This window comes from Euleptes europaea, chromosome 17 (assembly GCF_029931775.1).
Source record: "Euleptes europaea isolate rEulEur1 chromosome 17, rEulEur1.hap1, whole genome shotgun sequence".
Classification (NCBI taxonomy): Eukaryota; Metazoa; Chordata; class Lepidosauria; order Squamata; family Sphaerodactylidae; genus Euleptes; species Euleptes europaea.
Window position 1 is genome coordinate 19,861,681 of NC_079328.1, and position 19,596 is coordinate 19,881,276.

General features: G+C 45.8%; 1 protein-coding gene across 1 annotated transcript in view; it reads left to right on the forward strand.

Annotated features, from left to right (window-relative positions):
- The window catches only part of DUSP16 (dual specificity phosphatase 16), a 56,261-nt gene extending 43,699 nt beyond the window's left edge, over positions 1-12,562 (forward strand). The window contains exons 4-7 of the mRNA XM_056862468.1: positions 6,393-6,556; positions 6,823-6,982; positions 8,589-8,712; positions 11,379-12,562. Coding sequence (XP_056718446.1) covers positions 6,393-6,556; positions 6,823-6,982; positions 8,589-8,712; positions 11,379-12,540 — 1,610 coding nt within the window. The 3' untranslated portion in view covers positions 12,541-12,562. The remainder of the gene's footprint in view (positions 1-6,392; positions 6,557-6,822; positions 6,983-8,588; positions 8,713-11,378) is intronic.
- Positions 12,563-19,596: the final 7,034 nt, after the last annotated feature.

The following is a 19,596-nucleotide window of genomic DNA, read 5'->3' on the forward strand; positions in this document are numbered from 1 at the left end:
AGGGTAGATAATTCATTTGTAAAGGAAAAGGATTTTAATTTTGTTAGCGATGAGCAGCACTCCATGAAAAAGTGGCTATCAGCTGGTTGTTTGGGAGTGCCTTTGAGGAAAGGTAAAATCATTATTGCCAACAAGCCTTCCCCATCTCTTTAGGATGGCACTGTAAGACTGAATGTGAACAGTTTTACCTGCAAACCCCTCTCCCTGAGCTGTAGAGGAGCCTGCTGTTTTTCCCCTGAAGCTAAGCTGTAAAAAGTAATCAGTCCGTTGCCAGGTGGCACTGTGCCAACAGAATGGCGTTGGAGACATAGCGTGTCTTTACTGCAATCGCCGCCACACTGTGGGTTTGGGTATCTTCCACCATTCCTTTAGCCGCTGTCCCTGCGGCGTTAACTCTGCCAGGTCTTCCAAATGCTATAGAGCTGAGAGGCAGTGCAAGGGGGAGAGAGCGCCGACGAGTACTTACATCGATCGCAGTGCAAGGCCTCGTGATTCCAGAACCCTGCTATCACATCCACTTTACTGCAGTTTCCTAAGCTTCTAAGAGCCAGCATGCTGTAGTGGTTAAGATCGGTGGTTTTGAGTGGTGGATTGTAATCTGGAGAACCGGGTTTGATTCCCCACTCCTCCACATGAGCGGCGGAGGCTAATCTGGTGAACCGGGGTGGTTTCCCCACTCCTACACACGAAGCCAGCTGGGTGACCTTGGGCTAGTCACAGTTCTCTTAGAGCTCTCTCAGCCCCACCTACCTCACAGGGTGTCTGTTGTGGGGAGGGGGAGGGAAGGTGATGATAAGCCGGTTTGATAAAACCAACTCTTCTTCTCTGTGCCACCTCTTCAATCTCAGTCAGGAGACATGAACAAGGAGCTCAGATTTCTTGTTCGAGAAAAGGGACGAGGGCAGGACTGGGGCAAGGGAGGTTGGTACTGGCTTCCTGTTCCCCTGAACATCTTGGCCTGGGAGATCTGGGGAGAGGGGACAGGACTCCGGGTTGCCCTCCTGGGATCCACGACACTCACAGCATTCTGTACTGAACTCCTGGCCTTTGGTTCAAATGTTATCAATTGAATTGAATGGCTGAGAGGAGAGGAAAATTAACCCCAAAGGCCTCCTTGGGCATGGCTATGGCGACTGGTGTTTTCTGCAAATGTTGTTGCATGGAGTGCAATATCGAGGGATCATAGCAGAACCAGAGCTGACCGAGCAACTTACAAATCGTATCCCAAAATTTTCAATAGAGGCCGTGTTCTATCTGAAGACACTAGGCGGCTTCACCGAACTGAAGTGCATTTGTAGTAAAGGGTTGGCCATCAAACCATTGAGATTCTAGGTGCATTTCTGTGGACCGGCACAAAACATTTGTCTTTCAGAAACTCTTAACTGAAATTGGTGCTATCAAAAAGCAATTTAAGCAGGGACCGTGTGAATTAGCTGCAAGGGGGTATAATGTTATGAGTAGGGTTGCCAGATCCCTGTTCGCCACCGGCGGGAGGTTTTGGGGTGAAGCCTGAGGCAGGCGGGGTTTGGGGAGGGACTTCAATGCCATAGAGTCCAATTGCCAACGTGGCCATTTTCTCCAGGTGAACTGATCTCTATCGGCTGGAGATCAGTTGTAATAGCAGGAGATCTCCAGCTACTGCCTGGAGGTTAGGAAAACAGTACAGGGGCAACAGTCATGTACAAAAAGGTGCAATTTATATAAGCTACTGAAGTGAAAACATGTACAATATTGTACTCGACAAGGTAATCACGCAACAAACTAACAATATGTACAATATATATATAGCAAGGAGCCACAATGATTTTCCAAGAGTCTCAGCAGAGTAACAGTAGCAATACAGTTTCTGTGTACAATTTCATAAGAAGCCACAAACTTCCATAGGAACAGTTTCTGTGTACAACATTTCATAAGAAGCCACAATCTTCCATAGGATACGGCCGTTTCAGATTCACAATGATATGGAATCCTTCTTCAGTCCTTCAAATATTGCTTCCAAAAAGTGTGCTGTCATACACAAACTTGATACCATCCCACGTAGGGTAAGCATAAATCAGGTTACAAAAAGATGTCAGCAAAGTACATCACATAATGCAGCTCACTTTTTGGAAGCAATATTTGAAGGACTGTAGAAGGATTCATATCATTGTGAATCTGAAACGGCCGTATCCTATGGAAGATTGTGGCTTCTTATGAAATGTTGTACACAGAAACTGTTCCTATGGAAGATTGTGGCTTCTTATGAAATTGTACACAGAAACTGTATTGCTACTGTTACTCTGCTGAGACTCTTGGAAAATCATTGTGGCTCCTTGCTATATATATTGTACATATTGACTGTTAGTTTGTTGTGTGGTTACCTTGTCAAGTACAGTATTGTACATGTTTTCACTTCAGTAGCTTATATAAATTGCACCTTTTTGTACATGATTGTTGCCCCTGTACTGTTTTCCTAACCTAATTGGTATTAGTATAGAGGTAACTTTTTCTTCTCCACTACCTGGAGGTTGGCAACCCTAGTTATTAGAGTTGCCATTGTCGTCTTTCTCCCTCGTACAGATTATTAGCTAGAAGAGGAGACTAAGGGGGAAACCCGCTATTCCTTTGGTGTTGAGAATTTCTTAGGAAAAGTGATCATACTTTTATAATAACACATATTCGCACAGTCTGCGGAAACTCCGCCATACTTTGATCAAAGAGAGGCTTTGAAGCCACCACATTTTTACGCCCCTCCTACCAGCTGGATAATTAAATATGATATTGAATCTTGGCAAGCGTTTGTGGCTGGAAGTGGCAGAGAGTCTGGTTTTTGCAAGCAAAGATCTGGGAGGTATTTGGTTTCTGCACAACAAAAGCAATTTGGGCTCTTTCGACCACAAACGGCTTTTGGCGCCTTAAGTTGGTTTCATAGAAACTCCCATCTGAAAGCTGTAGCCACAAGTAATAAACTGAACAAGCCAGGACTGGAAAAGTTGTGCACTGCATTAACGGGGGAAATATCCACAAACCACAGACTAAATAAAACAGCCGGTTATGTTAACCGACACCCTGAACTCCCATTCATGAAAATCCTCTGTTCTACATGCTAGCAAATGCAACAGAGAGTACTTTCACTCTTCTAAATGATCACAACTTTAGACATACAACCGCATCACATTGGTTTACGTGCAGAAGGGTTTTGTTTCAAGTAATGGACGACATAGTATAATGGACATATTTAATTTGCAGCTCTGTGGGGGATATTGGAGTGTGTATGTCTCCAGCGTGGAAAACAGCACATCTACAGCAAAAAAGGTTTTCTGTCCTGTCCACCCCGGCCACATTTATGTGATCTGGAGTTCTGTTTCTGCATTTTTGTTTGTACACACCATGGGGCAGCAGCTGGAGGTGCTGGGTCAAAATCCTTTTTTAGTTGTTAACCAAGAGTGAAAGGTGTGGAAAAGGGCCACATCTGGCCACAATCCTTTTAAGTCTCTTTTTTTAATACAAGGATTATTTAATACTCTGATTTTTTGCATATGAAAACAATGATTTTAAAAATGGAGTGGTACTTAATTACAATGAGATATTCAAAGGAAGAAGGTAATGATACTTACAGTGAACTTAGTTGAGTACACTATTCTGTTCCCTGTGGCTAAGAGGACATAGTTGCAGCAAAATGAACTATTAAAATTAAAATCAAACAACAGTTAAATGAACAGTGTTTTAGTACTGCCTTGAGTTGGAATAGTTGTGGTGGCTTAAAATAAAAGGAAATTAAAACTTCAGGTTTAATTGGTTTAATAAGTAGCTTAGCCAAATGAATTGTGTTTGGTAGCCAAATTTAAGCGGTGTGGGAAAATGTTAACCTCTGGGGCTGAAAGCTAAGAACCCACTTGTTCATTGTCAAGGCTATTCAATTCAATTCAATTTATTATTATACAGTCATGGACCATCAAATAAAAAAGGATTGCAAAATTGGTTGATAAAGAGCAGAGCATGTAGACAAAATATGGCTAGAATTACAATACTTAAAATAAAGAAGAGTTGAAGAGTTGGTTTTTATATGCCGGCTTTCTCTACCACTTAAGGGAGACTCAAACCGGCTTACAATCACCTTCCCTTCCCCTCCCCACAACAGACACCCTGTGAGGTAGGTGGGGCTGAGAGAATGTGACTTGCCCAAAGTCACCCAGCTGGCTTCGTGTGTAGGAGTGGGGAAACAAATCCAGTTCACCAGATTAGCCTCCGCCGCTCATGTGGAGGAGTGGGGAATCAAACCCGGTTCTCCAGATCAGAGTCCACCGCTCTTAACCGCTCTACCACGCTGGCTGTCACCACGCTGACAAAACATTACAAAAATAATCCAGTCATAAATATTCCTAAAATTAAAATAAAACTAGTCTAAGAGGTTCTGGACAATAAAGATGCCATGCTTCTCTGGCTATTGCATAGATTTTGTCCTGCTCTGCCTTATTTTAATTGCTAACCAAGCAAATCTGGCAACTCTATTAGGTAGATTGTCTATTGTGTCCAATAATAAAAGCTTAAGTCGTTGTTTCCTCAGAACTCTAGGGCAATCTACAAGTAATTGGATCAGTGATCTCATATGTATATGATCGTACAGTTTGCATTCGAATAACACATATTCCGAGGTTTCAAGTGCCTCTTGTTTACAAAGGCATTTACATGCTTCCAGTGGGAGTTTGTTATATTTCCCATCTAAGAACATAGAAGACAAGGCATTGTATCGTAGAAGCATAAAGGATCTGCGATACTCAGGGTTTGCAACTCTGGACAAATATGACATTATAACATTTATCTGCTGGTCAAATGATCGTAAATAAACTGAACTGACGTTATAACATTCCTGTTGAGTAGGTCCTTTCTGAAAAGGGGATTCGAGATCTTATTCAGATCATTTTGCTTGTGGTGTGCTACTGTAACAGGAACTAACAAGAAATATTTAAGATGACTTAATTTTCTAACACTGTGGTACCTTCGTTGTTTTTTAATTGGAAGATTTCTTATACTTTAGTATCAGGAACTGTGTTAATATTCTGGTAATTTCTCAGAAGTACTGGCTTGGATCCTTTATTTCCTTTATTCCATTCTTTATGCTCGTGGGCCAACAGGTCATGAGCAAAACAAATTCAATACATTCCATAATAAAAATAAACTAACATACAAAAATATAATATCTAAACAGTACAGTTAAAAGGAAGTATCTTTAAAAACCATAGATAAAAATTTTGCCACGGCGAGGGTTACATTTGGATCAGTATCAGCCAATAACTTTGCAACTATCTCTTGCTTTAGGGCAGGTCCCCACCTCTGAATGTATATTGTGATCCATTTGTCTCTGGCGAGATCATGCTTTTTACATTCTACAAAAAAAAAACCCAAAAAGCCAAACTGTGTCCAAACTCCCTGACCCACAATCACAAAATGGCTCGGAAAAGGAGACCCCAGAAAATCTGCCTGCATTTAATCTGGCCTTGGAGAAAAGCACTCTGTACTTGGGAACAGATAAAAATTTACAATGAGGTAGAATCTTTGGAATGGGGAAGCCCAGAGGGCACAAGGAGCAAACCCTGCATGCTCTGCAGCCAGTGCTCCATTTGTCAAGTTGCAACACTCTAGAGCTGACTAATTTACACGCAGAGGGATATTCCATTTTCTTTAAAACCTCAAGGGACAAATTCAGTCTGTGAAATCTATCCTCAACTAATTTTTGACATGGTTGGATCCGGCGTAACCTTATCACAAAAAGTCAAGTTTGAATTTGCAGGCTCACTGGAAATATAACACACCCTGACTGTCTAACCATGGTTAGGTGATGGGGACACCCAGTTTGTATCTCCATCTCGACCCCATTCATACAAGCATGGCTCTCTTTCAGTCTTTAACCTTTGCTTAGTCTTTACCCCTGCACCATTCTCATACCAAACCGCAGTTTGCAACCATGGTTAGAAGTCAGCCCTGATGCTAACCTTATTTACTTCATTTATACCCACTCCTCTCTCCAACGGGAACACAATGCTTACAGCATTCTCCCCTATGATTGAGGATTTCCTTGAGGATTTCCCAAAAATTAAAAATTATTCTTGGACAATAATTTTGAAAACATATGTTCATTGCTTGACCCTGCAGTTGATTTCCAGTCTGGCTGCGGAAAGTATGAACTTTCTCCACTGGAAAACAATTTGTATGCCAGTCGTATGGTCGTCTGTGTTGAGCCATTCATGCATTGAAGTTGTCACTTGATATTGCAGTCCTTAAGGGATACGTGTGGAACAGCTCCATGTCTTTTTATGGGAACCGGTACAGCAATCCCAAGAAGGATGTTTCACAACGCACCATGCTGTTTTCCCCACATATAAAACTGCAGTGTCGCTTGTTGTTCCCTTCAGGTGGATTTGCCGACTTCTCAAGCTGTTTCCCTGGCCTTTGTGAAGAAAAGTCTATTCTGGTGCCTTCCTGCATTTCTCAGCCCTGCTTACCAGTCTCCAACACTGGTCCAACCAGGATTCTGCCTCATCTGTATCTTGGTTGTCAGAGGGACGTCCTCAACAAGGTGAAATAGAAAAGTGGTGAATTTTGAAGTGTAGTCATATAGTAAGTAGTGTTGTGGGTAGGGGAATGTGTAATAACAGTAATCGAGTGATCGAGTCCAAAAATCCAGGACACAAATTCTTATCCCCGTTTTGCTCTGGTTTGGATCCAAATCAGGGCAAGTTTTCCTTGGTTTAGCATCCTCATGATGTTGTCCCCTGATCATCGATTTCTTTCTTACGTTGATTTGCACATACTGACTATGGTTGTGATGGTGACATCTTGCAGGAGCTGATGAAGCAAAATGACATTGGCTATGTACTAAACGCCAGCAATACTTGCCCCAAGCCGGATTGTATCCCCGACTCACACTTCTTAAGAGTCCCTGTGAACGACAGCTTCTGCGAGAAGATTTTTCCCTGGCTGGACAAATCTGTGGACTTCATAGGTAAAGCTTTTTGAGAATACAATCTCTCTCTCTCTTTTTTAAAGTGTACCAAATAATTCTACTAAACATGTTTCAACAGACGCATGAGCACTCTGAAAGAATTCTCATGAAAAAACATGGCGAGTTTTCAAAACAAACAATTTTTTCCCCTACCGGTAATTTTCTTAGGGACATTTTTTTTCTTTATACCTGCACAAAGCATTTTCCACGAGGAGCAGCAGGTCCAGTTTCCAGAACCCGCAGTATCTGCTTTTCCTCTCCCCCTTTATGCCTGTCTCCCTTGGAAGGAGTAACGCTAATCCCTTCTGCATTTTACTTGCTTGGGCGGGGTTGGAGATGCCGCTCCTACTTGTACTTCTAGCTTTGAGCGAGCGCTGAGCCCAGAAGAACCACAAGCTCTTTCACAGGTGAGCCTCCAGAGGCTTTTCATCCCTTAAGAACTGCAGCATCAAGTGTTCAGTCTGTGACAATTAAGTAATCGCTCTAGAAGAATTCTGTGCGATGGTTTGCATGCTTGAGAGGGCTCTTGCACATCTAGAACCAGAAGCAAAACTTGCCTGGTTCATGAGTCTACACTGAAAGTATGACAGTAGCTAGAGATCTCCTGCTATTACAACTGATCTCCAGCCGATAGAGATCAGTTCACCTGGAGAAAATGGCCACTTTGGCAATTGGACTCTATGGCATTGAAGTCCTCCCCTCCTCAAACCCCACCCTCCTCAGGCTCCGCCCCAAAAACCTCCTGCTGGTGGCGAAGGGGGACCTGGAAACCCTATATGACAGTCATATTCAGTCAAGGGGTAACAAAGTTATGAGAAACCAAACTATGATGTGCATGTATTTTATCCACAATGAGACCCCTATCTCCCTGCATATAAAGAAGGGGTGGGATGAGCAGCCCCTGAAGTTGGTCCTCAGGGGAAATCTGGTTGGCAGTTCTGCATGTGAGCCAGCGTGACATAGTGGTTAGAGCATCAGACTAGGACCTGGGAGACCAGGTTTGAATCCCCACTCTGCTGCGGACGCTTGCTTGGGTGACTTAGGGCCAGTCGAAGACTGTGGTCCTGCCCAACCTCACAGGGTTGTTGTGAGAATAAAACGGAGGAGGGAGTGACCGATGTGAGCCGTTGGGCTAGAGACAGAGCAGGCAGAGGAGGCAGACGTCAAGAAAGTTTGCAGACAGCTGGTGACTTGGCGTGGGACTTAACATTTAACATTCATAGTTCAATTTTCTGGTTCCAGAAAGAGGAATAAAATAACTGTGACTGATCTGAGGATTATCGTTCGATTCGTGTTTAGTTTTATGATGCTTAGGATGTTTGGCATTTCGAAGTTTTGTGGTTATCATTCCAGCCGCCATGAGCACATGAAGAGCTGGGGGTGCGGTTGTTTTAAATAAATAAATGGAAAGAGCGACATGCTATAACGCCAATTCCCTCCCTGTTTGATCTATGCAGCAGGGGAGATTCCAGAATTGTTTTCATTGGTGTTTTGCAGTTGAGGATCCCTTGGGGCCTAGATAGAGCCCTCATTCTCAGTGACTTTTAAGGCAGCATTAACATAATTTTCGGTTGTGTTGTTTTCCTTCTTCTCCCCTCTCCGGCAGAAAAAGCAAAAGCCTCGAATGGTCGTGTTCTGGTACACTGTTTAGCTGGAATATCTCGCTCTGCTACCATTGCAATAGCATACATAATGAAGAGAATGGATATGTCCTTAGATGAGGCCTATAGGTAAGAAACGGGGCTTTTTTTTCTGGGGGAAATTAACACCGAGGGCTGGCTTCAAGCACTTGGACCATGGCCTGGGTGGAATCAATGGCTTCTGTACATCTGGGGCTCCCCGTGGAGCTGAAATGGCTACCTGTTCCAGTTCAGCCAAGTATGCGGTAGATGCCCAGGGTCACCGCTGGCCCCAAAGAGCTATGGTGAAGGTCCCCAGACACCCACCCCCTCCCGGCATACTGAACTTATTTGCCTTATTCATAGAACTCAGTGGAAGATACCTCTTGATATGGGAGAATTATATTGTATAGAATTCTAGCTGTTTGATGTAGAGCCAGAATGGTGTAGTGGTTAAGAGTGGTGGTTTGGAGCAGTGGACTCTGATCTAGAGAACCGGGTTGGATTCCCCACTCCTCCACATTAGCAGCGGAGGCTAATCTGGCAAACTGGATTTGTTTCCCCACTCCTACACATGAAGCCAGCTGAGTGACGTTTGGGCTAGTCACGCTCTCTCAGCCCTGCCTACCTCACAGGGTGTTTGTTGTGGGGAGGGGAAGGAAAGGTGATTGTAAGCTGGTTTGATTCTGCCTTAAGTGGTAGACAAAGTCGGCATATAAAAACTCTTATTATTATTATTCTTGTAAAGAATTGCTGAGAAAATTAGGGGAAAAGTTTTCCATACTTGGAACAAGTGTTTATATAAACGTCAGTCATTGATATCTAAGCTAACCAAGGCATCTGTGGTAGAGACAAAACGCCATTGTATTTACATATTTTATCCTGCTTTTCTCTCACACGGGTGACTCAAAGCAGTGGCCATACCCACTAACAGTAGAAATATAAATAAAAATATACAACCCCAAGCCCTCATTCTGAGCTTAAAGCAGGTAATGAGCCACAAAGACATCGTAGGTCTATGCTGGTTCCACCTGCACCACACTCAAAGGTCCACAGATGAAGAATCAAGGGCTAAGACCCCTTTGGCTCTTACCCTTTGATCAAGCCCAGAAAGGCCACAACTCTGTGGCAGAGCATCTCCTTGGCATGCAGAAGGTCCCAGGTTCAATTTCTGGCACCTTCAATTAAAAGGATAAGGGAGTAGGTGATGTGAAAGACCCTCCCGCCTGGGAGCTTGGAGAGCTGCTGCCAGTCAGACAAATAGAAGAAGAGTTAGTTTTTATACCCTGCTTTTCTCTGCCTTTAAGGCATCTCAGAGCAGTTTACGATCACCTTCCCTTCCTCTCCCCACAACAGACACCTTGTGAGGTAGGTGAGGCTGAGAGTGTTCAGAAAGAACTGTGACTAGCCCAAGATGAACCAGCAGGCTCTGTGTGTAGGAGTGGGGAAACCAACCCAATTCCCCAGATTAGAGTCTGCCGCTCTTAACCTCTGTGCCACGCTGAAAACAGTGTAAGGCAGCTTCATGTGTCCAGGTTTTAAGTTACCGGCTCAGATGTTTCCAGCTTAAAGGCTGGCTCACCTTTCAGTTGTTTTTTTAAACATGCAATTCTGGGGAAATATACAGGACTATACCAACTCTGGAGTGATTCTGCTTGGGAGCCTGTTTTTGGTATTAGTAGGTAGGTTCTGGCCTGTCAAATGTCTGGCCCTGGGCTGTAAGCTGCACCTCTGTGCCTGTGCAGACCTGTGGTATTGGGGTTCAGCATGCAGGTTGCTGAGATCAACGCTTCTGTTTTTAGAAAAGCAAGTCATTAGCCCCCGCGGATACTGTGATACAGCCAAAAGTGTGCGGGCGAAATCCAACAGCTTGGATGCCAGGTGTTTCTGAATAACGTTTCCTGTGACCAGTGCTCTGGTGGTATTCCTTTGTCCATCCCCATGATTTAGTAAAAACAGCGTAACCTGTGTGAAACCGGAAAGGAAGCTGCAGAAGAAATTGTGCAAAATTTCTGCAGCATTATCAGCGTATATGAAGCAGGAGGCGAAAGGGACCAGTTTCTGCCCTGAGATGCTAAGAGCTGGAATTTACTCAAAAGGGAAGGATATGTGCAAATGTAGTTTGCCAAGGAAGGACTTTGGGAGCTAAGCAACTGGCTAAATTGGGGTATGGCAGGAGAGGGAGAACGATGGGGTCACATAGTGGTTCTGGAAGGAAGTTCTTGGCAAGAGGGAGAGAGGGAAGTAGAAGACCCTCCGCCCGCCAAGGGTAAATCTGCTTACATTGCAGAACTGCAGCTACCTTGCCCCCCTCCTTATAATCAGCATGCAGAGAGCCCGGTGGATTATCCTCTGGTTTCTTCCTGGGGCCTCATATACGGGGCTTGGCTTGCCATAACGTACTCCTCATGTGCAGGACACGGCTTTTAATAAGCCAGCATCGTATGGTGTAAAATATCTGTCAAAACCTCTGGGTGCCAGTGTGGTGTAGTGGTTAAGAGCGGTGGTTTAGAGCGGTGGACGCTGATCTGGAGAACCGGGTTTGATTCCCCGCTCCTCCACATGAGCACAGACACTAATCTGGTGAACCATGTTGGTTTCTTTACTCCTACACACGAAGCCAGCTGGGTGACCTTGGGCCAGTCACACTTGCTCAGCCCCACCTACCTCACAGTCTGTTGTGGGGAGGGGAAGGGAAGGTGACTGTAAGCCGGTTTGATTCTTCCTTAAGTGGTAGAGGAAGTCGGCATATAAAACCCCAACTCTTCTTCTTCTAGATTTGTGAAAGAGAAGAGGCCGACCATTTCTCCTAACTTCAACTTCCTCGGCCAGCTTCTGGACTTCGAGAAGAAAATCAGGAAGCAGACCGGCCAAACGGGGCCCTTCAGCAAGCGGAAACTCCTGCATTTGGAGAAAACCAGCGAGCAGGGCCTGGGTGCGGACGGCGGGCCCAGCAGCAGCCTCCTTCCCTCCCCGCAGCTGTGCGCTGCCGCCTCTAGCTTGGAGACCGTGGAGCAGAAGTCCGCGGACTCCCTCAGCCTGGCAGGCCCACCTCTGGAAGACGGCCCGCTGGTTCAGGGCATCATCGGACTCCGCGTGTCCTCGGACAAAGTGGAAGACAGCAACAGGCTGAAGCGGTCGTTTTCCTTGGACATCAAATCCGTCACCTGCGCGGCAAACAGTAACTGCCTTGCGGCCCCAGGGCAGGGATATTCCTCTTTGGAGGACACGTTAGAGTATTATAAGCATTCGGCAGCCTTGGAAAGTAGCGCCAAGCTATGCCAGTTCTCCCCTGTCCAGGAGGTCTCAGAGCATACGCCGGAGAGCAGCCCGGATAAAGAGGAAGCCAAGATTCCCAAGGACTCTCCGAAGGCCTGGCAGCCGGAGAGCCAGAGCAAATGGCAGCACTTAGGGCGAACCACTAGCACCACCCAGAGGTCGTACCCACTGCACCGGAGCGGCAGCATGGAAGACAACTACAGAACGAACTTCCTCTTTGGCCTCTCCACCAGCCAGCAGCATTTGGCCAAGTCCGCCGCCGGGCTGGGGCTGAAGGACTGGCACTCGGACATTTTGGCCCCGCAGGCCTCGGCGTCCCTCGCCAACAGCTGGTACTTCGCCACGGACCCCTCCCGCTTCTATTCTGCGTCTGCTTTGTACGGGGGCAGCGCGGCCTACCCCGCCTACAGCTGCAGCCAGCTGCCCACGGGCTGCGAGCAGGCCTACGCCGTGCGCAGGAGAGAAAAGCACGGCGCCCGGGGGGACTCGCGGCGGAGCTGGCACGAAGAGAGCTCTTTCGAGAAGCAGTTCAAGCGGAGGAGCTGCCAGATGGAGTTTGGGGAAAGCATCAGGTCGGAGAACCGGTCCCGAGAGGAGCTGGGGAAAGTGGGCAGCCAGTCTAGTTTTTCGGGCAGCATGGAGATCATAGAGGTATCCTGAGCCATCCCACGACGGTGTGACTTTCCCCCCTTTTGGGGGTCAAACAATTCCCTGTAAATCTGAAATTTCAAAAACAAAATGCAAACTGTGGGGCTTCAGTGTGAAGGAAGCGATCCTATACAATGAGAGCGAGAGAGTGAATATATATATATATATATATATGCATTAAGAGTAATTAAATGGTAAGCCTAACACCTGCACGGGGCAATCAGCTATTTTCCTCCTGGTCCCTTGCCCACAAACACCTTTCACCTTCAGGTGGAAATAACAGGTATTTTGTGAGTTTAATTCCCCTCGACAACTGAAGCAATTATATACAAAGAATTGCAAGTTCTTACAATAGGTAAGGAATCGTTCTTTGTAAGCTGGGCACGTCTTCTCAGTTCTACCGATTTATTCTACTACAAAGCCAAATGAGCCCCCCCCCTCCAGCTGATTCTATTCTCCACGTTCTTCAACAATGCACCTGAGCCAATCTGATGGAAATATCCTATTTCAAGGAAAATCTAACCCTTTCCCCCACTTGTTGGTATCCAGGCTGGGCTGAAAAACCAGCAAGGCTTTTGGTCGGACACTGTAAGTGCTGACTTGGTGGACAGATTTTGCGTTCTGTGTTAACAAACCAGTACCTCAAATGAAAAACTCGGGCAAGTTTTTTTCTGGCTACCAGGGAAAACAATGTGGGAAAAAAAGGAAAAGTGCTTGTTTGTTGGTTTCAAGCGTGGTATTAAATGTTGATGGTCATCCGTGTGCCTCCCGGTCCGTGGTTCATTCCCCAATTGTGTGCCCGGAGAGTGACTGAAATGTACCTTGCAAAATTAAGCTGTTGTGTTGAGAGGTGTTTTTCGCTTGCGCCGCTGGGACTGGTTCCGTATAGCGTGGTGTAGTGGTTAAGAACGGTGGAGTCTGATCTGGAGAACCCGGTTTGATCCCCCACTCCTCCACATGAGCGGCGGAGGCTAATCTGGTGAACTGGATTTGTTTCCCCGCTCCTACACACGAAGCCAGCTGGGAGACTTTGGGCTAGTCACAGCTCTCTTAGAGCTCTCTCAGCCCCACCTACCTCATAGGGTCTGTTGTGGGGAGGGGGAGGGAAGGTGATTGTAAGCTGGTTTGATTCTTCCTTGAGTGGTAGAGAAAGTCAGCTTATAAAAACCAACTCTTCTTCTTCTGATTTCCCCCTCTCGCTGCTAATATATGGGCGATGCCATTAGTACCAAAGGAGCAAGAAATGACATGTATTGGTTTCCTACTGCGTCCCAGAAGCCTTGTCCCCATGACCCTGAAGGCTGGTCCCATCCCTGAGTTTTGAGAGAATGGAAGGGCTCAACACCAGCCTGGGATAACCAGCCTATCTCCCAACTGCAAGCGTGCCTGCCTGTTCTTCTCAGAGATGAGGGAGAAAGCAGCTCTCTTTCAGGGCAGGAGGTATGCCTTCCCTTCTGATTCACAAAAACCTGTTTGAGGGGCACGGTTCTCATTGCTTTTGTCTGGGACCCAGCTGAAAAAGAGAACAGCCTTTCTTTCTTTGTTAAAAATGAAGCTAATGTGGTTTTCTTTGGCATTCCAAGAAAATGTAACCCTGCTGTTTCTGATATGGGGGCGGTCTACCTAGAGAAGGGGAAGTATGTGAAACTTGTTCTGTGGCACATGTTCTCAGGAGTTGCCATTCCCAGATTTAAGCATGACTGTATTCTTTCTGTTCTTTAAGTGAATTTTCAACTCGGGGCCTCTCTCTGCATTCCAACTTGTTGTACAGCAATTTCATCTCAGAAGCTTGGATAGCCAAGCACTGGGGTAGTGTGAACTTGTCTACAAAATGCACCCATGTTCTACAAAACGCACCTATGTTCAGATGGCAAAGAGTGGGCACATGTGCATTTGACTGAGGTGGTCAGGCTGCGGCTTCTGCATTCGGAAGGTGCTAAATTCAATCTATGGAAAGCTGCTTCCAGTCAGCGTTGACAATACTGAAGCTGCTGCCAGTCAGAGTGGACAGTACTGGACCAATCATCTTACTTGGTACGGAGCAGGTGCGTGTATTCAGAGTCCCGGCTTCTCCCGCAGTAACACCAAATCAGGACCCCCACTGCTTCCAATTAACCCATGGAACCATGGCCCTTTAAACAACCATCTGCCCTTCATAGCTGATGTACACATGAAGCTGCCTTATACTGTATCAGACCCTTGGTCCATCAAAGTCAGTATTGTCTACTCAGACTGGCAGCGGCTCTCCTGGGTAATTTCCATCTGAGCCTGGCAACTCTTTGAGCTCCAGATCTACACAAAATGCATGTTAACTCTTAAACCGAAAGGCCAATTGCACACTGATTTAGGAGGTGGGGGGGGAGAGGGAAAAGTCATACCTTGATGGGAACATCCCAAATCAAGCAGAAGCTGGCAACAAAACTACAGTTAGTCGCTGGTAGAAAGAGCTTGGAAATGCAGGTGAGAAAAGTGCTCCTGTAGATTAGGTCATCTAAATGCTTATTGAAGTAACATTGACCAAATTCCATTCATATATAGAGTGGGAAAACTATGCACTCCCTTTGTGCTAACGGTGAAACAGAAAAGTTTCTGGTTCAAGACTCACCTCCAGCGCAACCTCATTAATTCAAGACAGCATTACGGTAAAAATTACCTTGGCTCTTCCTTACATAGAGCATCTTTGAAGTGAAGTGCTATATGAATGCCGGGAGTGATCATTTACTGCAAGCCCTTCGTTATCTGCTTGTCCCAAAGGATTTCTTTAACCACCTGTTTCCTGTATGGTGGAAGAACCAACCACAGGGGCGATTAAGGTACACACGACTTAGGAGACATTTACAGATAACTGGCTTCTATCCATATTTTTCTGCCAAGGTGAGGGATGGTTCTCATTTTGCCTTCTGTATTATGTTTCTTTGAGGGAGGTTTGCAGTATTAAAATCTGGCTGACCTTGAATCAAATGAAGTGAATGAGCATTGAAATTTTCAACCCACTGAGCCCAGTTTTAGGACTGGTCATTACTTAAAGAATCACTACATTGTAGCATCAAATTGAGGCCATCCAGCCAAATTCAGGCCCCTACGAGGATCCTGCGTGGTCTTCACAAGGGGGTGTGAAGGTGAACCAGGGTGGACCACGAAAGCAACCTGGGGGGAGCCCAACCAGGACAGGGGATGTTTCTAGCTACTTACAGAACTTAAGCCTGGATGGTGCTTCTAAAATAAACATTCCCTTTTAGTACCAGGAAGCTGGTATGACGCACCTGTCCATTTATTAACAAAGTCAAAACAATAAATATTTCAAGTTGAGATTACGCACCACACAGTAAGAGAAGCTGTCGTACAAAAGGAGACCCAGCACAGAGATAAGAGCCGCTTTTCAAGAAAACAGAAAGCACAAATAAGGCAACCTTCCTCAAACTGCAGAAGTACCATTTGTTTTCTCGCGTCAAGAGGAAGGCGGCTGTCTTCAAGGGAACAGCCACTGTCAGAACCCTAAAGCACTGCAGAAATTCGGGGGCACACAGCCAGATTTCATGAGGCGCAAGCTAGTTTTTGGGAGCGCCACAACTGCCCCGAGAACGAAAACACCCACTCTGGTCCAGGCAGAGTGTCCCTGGAGCAAGTTATCTTTCAGGGAAGCTTGTCTACTGTTCGGGACTGCTGGAGGAATTCCTCCTGCAGTGGTTCTCAGTCTTTCTGAAATGCAACCCCCTTTTAAAAGTACTGTGCCGATCTAGACCTGTTTGCGAAGCAACTCCATGCTATTTCCCCCTCCCCGACATAAAATGCAGGGATCTCACACCAGTTAACACTCAGTAAGTTTATATTCTATTTTTTTCCAGTTTGATATGTATAAATATATAGCATTATTGAGTAACGGGCCACGTTTTATGGCCCATTTTCACATTACGCAGAGCAATCCCAGATTGGCCATCAAAGATTCAGCATCCCCTCTCCCAGCTTCCCCTTCCTTTCTGGCCCTGTGCCCCTGCCTGTGAGTCATGATCAAATTCTGGGTCTCATGGTACAGTTTGAGCGCCACTGCCCTCACCCTACAGTGATCTCCAAGGAATCGTGCAATTCTGCAGACTTCAGTTGGAAAACAAGGTGGGGATATAGGTAACATAGGGGAGCTAATTCTGCAAAGCCATTTTCAAACATCTTGGAAATGGAGCAAGCCAGCCATCCACAAGGGACACATAATGTGCCTTTCTTCAAATGATAGAGAACATTATTAGACGAGTGCCCAAACTCTCCTGGCTGCAAACAGCAGCTAACGGTTAAACCAGAGCTTCATGAGGAATGAACTCTTATAACTCCACTGCAAGAAGATAGAAATGGGTAACCAAGTTTTAGGGGCGGGGGCAGCAGGATGCAGACCCATTGTGGTCTAGAGGTTAGAATGCCAGACTAGGATCTGGGAGTCCCAAGTTCGAATCCCCACGGAAACTCACTGGGTGGCGTTGGGCCTGTCGCACACTCCAGCCTAGCGTGCCTCACAGGGTAGTAGCTGAGGATAAAAATGGAGCAGAGGAGGGTCTTAGGGTCCCCTTTGAGAAGAAAGGCAGGTTATAAATAAGTTCCCAACCCAGACTGGAATTGGCATCTGGCAGCTGCTTCGGCATGTTGCTTTTCTTTGCTGGGTCAGGATGTCTGCCATTTGAACAAAAATCAACACCTGCCCTTCCAATAGAACCTCAAGTTCTGCCTTGTGCTTCCAGTGATCTGAAATAGCCATCCACAACACAACACAGCTGGTACAGAACTAGCCAGAAGGATGTGGGTTTCAATGAGCATTCAAAGCTCTTTAGCAACACCAAACATAGCTCCAGCTCGACCCAAACTATAGAATTACTCAAATGCAAAACTGGACGAGAATGTGGTACTTAATGCATTGCTTGTTTCATAATCCAAGCGTTCCGGCTGTCTTTTTTTTTTTCCAGGCCAGTGTGTGGAAACATGGCAGGGCATGAAAAAGCATTTGTTTAACCTTTTGCCATGAACATTTTCCTTAGCTAAAGTTGTAGATGCAGGGGGTTCAGCAAGCTATGCTGGCCCCAAAGAATGGGGACACAGTAACCTTTTGTTAGATCACACCTAGCCTTACGAGAAAGACGTATGAGTGCAGGGGGGGAGGGAGCATTTTTGCTCTAAAACCCGAACAGACAATCGGCATGTGTGGGACATCAGAGGAAACTGTGACGTCCCCCCTGGATAGACTTCCTCAAGCTGAGACCGTCAAAGCTTGCATGGATTCACCCAATTTGGTAAGCAACAAAGAACTGGAGAATATAGCAGCGTTTTCACATCACGGCAATATACATAACCGTGGGCCAAACTGTGTTTTATATGGCGAAAGTGGGGAAAGTTCAGCCTTGTACAGGAGAGGCCACTAACCACTTAAGTCTTTTTTAAAACAGGGATTGGCTAAGACGCAGCCTTTAATGCCCCGCCACTTCCAGTGTTCCTGTTCAGGGCAGCTGCAAGCTTTGCTGTTATAAGAGTAATAAAGGTCTAAAAACTAGCAATGTCTTGCCATGGAACTATTTGCGAATATAACGAGAGCTCTTGCTGGACAGATATGCCAAACCCCGTGGAAAACAGCATCAGCCAACCTGTCCTGGGCTTGGTGGCTTTTCCAGCTGCCTTTGGACAGAGGCACAAAACAGCTCCTTTTAGTGGCAGAGATCTGGGGGGCGGGGGGGGGGGGAGACCTTCACCCTGGATTCCACATAGTTGTGACGGTCACATGACTCAAGCAGCTATTCGTTTAATAGCTCCATAAAATAAGAAGCCTATTAAAATACACAGGGAAACCTCAAGGATGAAGAGGTCGTGTAGACCTCTGTTGCCGCAAAAGCCTCTTTAAAATAACACTTGACGGGCTATAATAAGCCGGCTTCTGACTTTCACACAGTTGGCTGTAAAATATATACACACACACAGCTTCAAGGCTAGAGAATCTCATAAAATAGCTAGCCACCAGTAGCACAAGTTGCATGTTTCCCTGGGTCTAGATCATTTCTAAAGTTTCTTCCCTTAGAAGCCCAGGTTGTTCTTTCATTCGCCTTTTAGTCTACATCTACTGAAAGTACCGTGCTGCTACAAAATAGATGAGGTGGCTGGGGCTTGTCCTAAGAGTTTTCAAACTGCCTTACAGAACAACCTGGGGCTTCTCAGAAACTCCCCTGGAGTTCCTTCAGAGAGGTCCCCAATAGCAAATACCTTTCCAACAGACGGATTCCCTCCCCTCATTACAGATGTTACTCTAAAATAAGCCTTACCACCAACTCCCTGATTTCAGATGAACCAATAGGGATATTAACTTACCTCTGACTTGATTCTAACTAACAGTGCAGGACTTTGTTGAGGAGGTGAAAAAAGTGGGAACCAGAGACAAATGACTACGTAAATCCACAATTACAGATAACTAAAAATGAGCACCATCAGTCAAATACCTTGACCTTCAGGAAAGCTGAGCAGCGCTAGGTAATACTCAAAAAGGAGGATATGGGAGACGATGGACCTCTCTGCCCAACTTCAGCACTAGGGAAGATACTAGAACAGATTATAAAGTGGTTGATCGGCACTTGACAAAGTTCTCTGTGACATTTTGGTTAGCAAACTGGTTAAATGTGGGGTGGATCATAGTGCCATCAAGTGGATTCACAACTGAGGGAGAACTGTATTTGCAAAGTGCTCATCGAAACACTGAAAAGTAGGCAACAAAGATTGTTGGGGGGGGGGGGTCTGTGAAAAAATCCTACAAGGAAAGGTCAAAGGAACACAGTATGCTGAGCCTGAAGAAGAGAAGATGGGGGGAGGGGACATGATTGTGTTCTTCAAGACACATGGAAGAGGGCAAAGTCATGTTCTCTGCTACTCCAGAGGGCAAGGCTATGTCTAATGAGCTTAAGTTACAGTGCAGTAGATTTCAGGTGAACATCTTCCTCATGGCAAGAGTCAGACAACTACCGGGGGGTTCTCTCTCTCTCTCTGGAGATCTTCAAGAAGAAGCTAGGCAGCTATCTGCTGGGATGGTCTTGCTTTGGATTTCCTGTATTG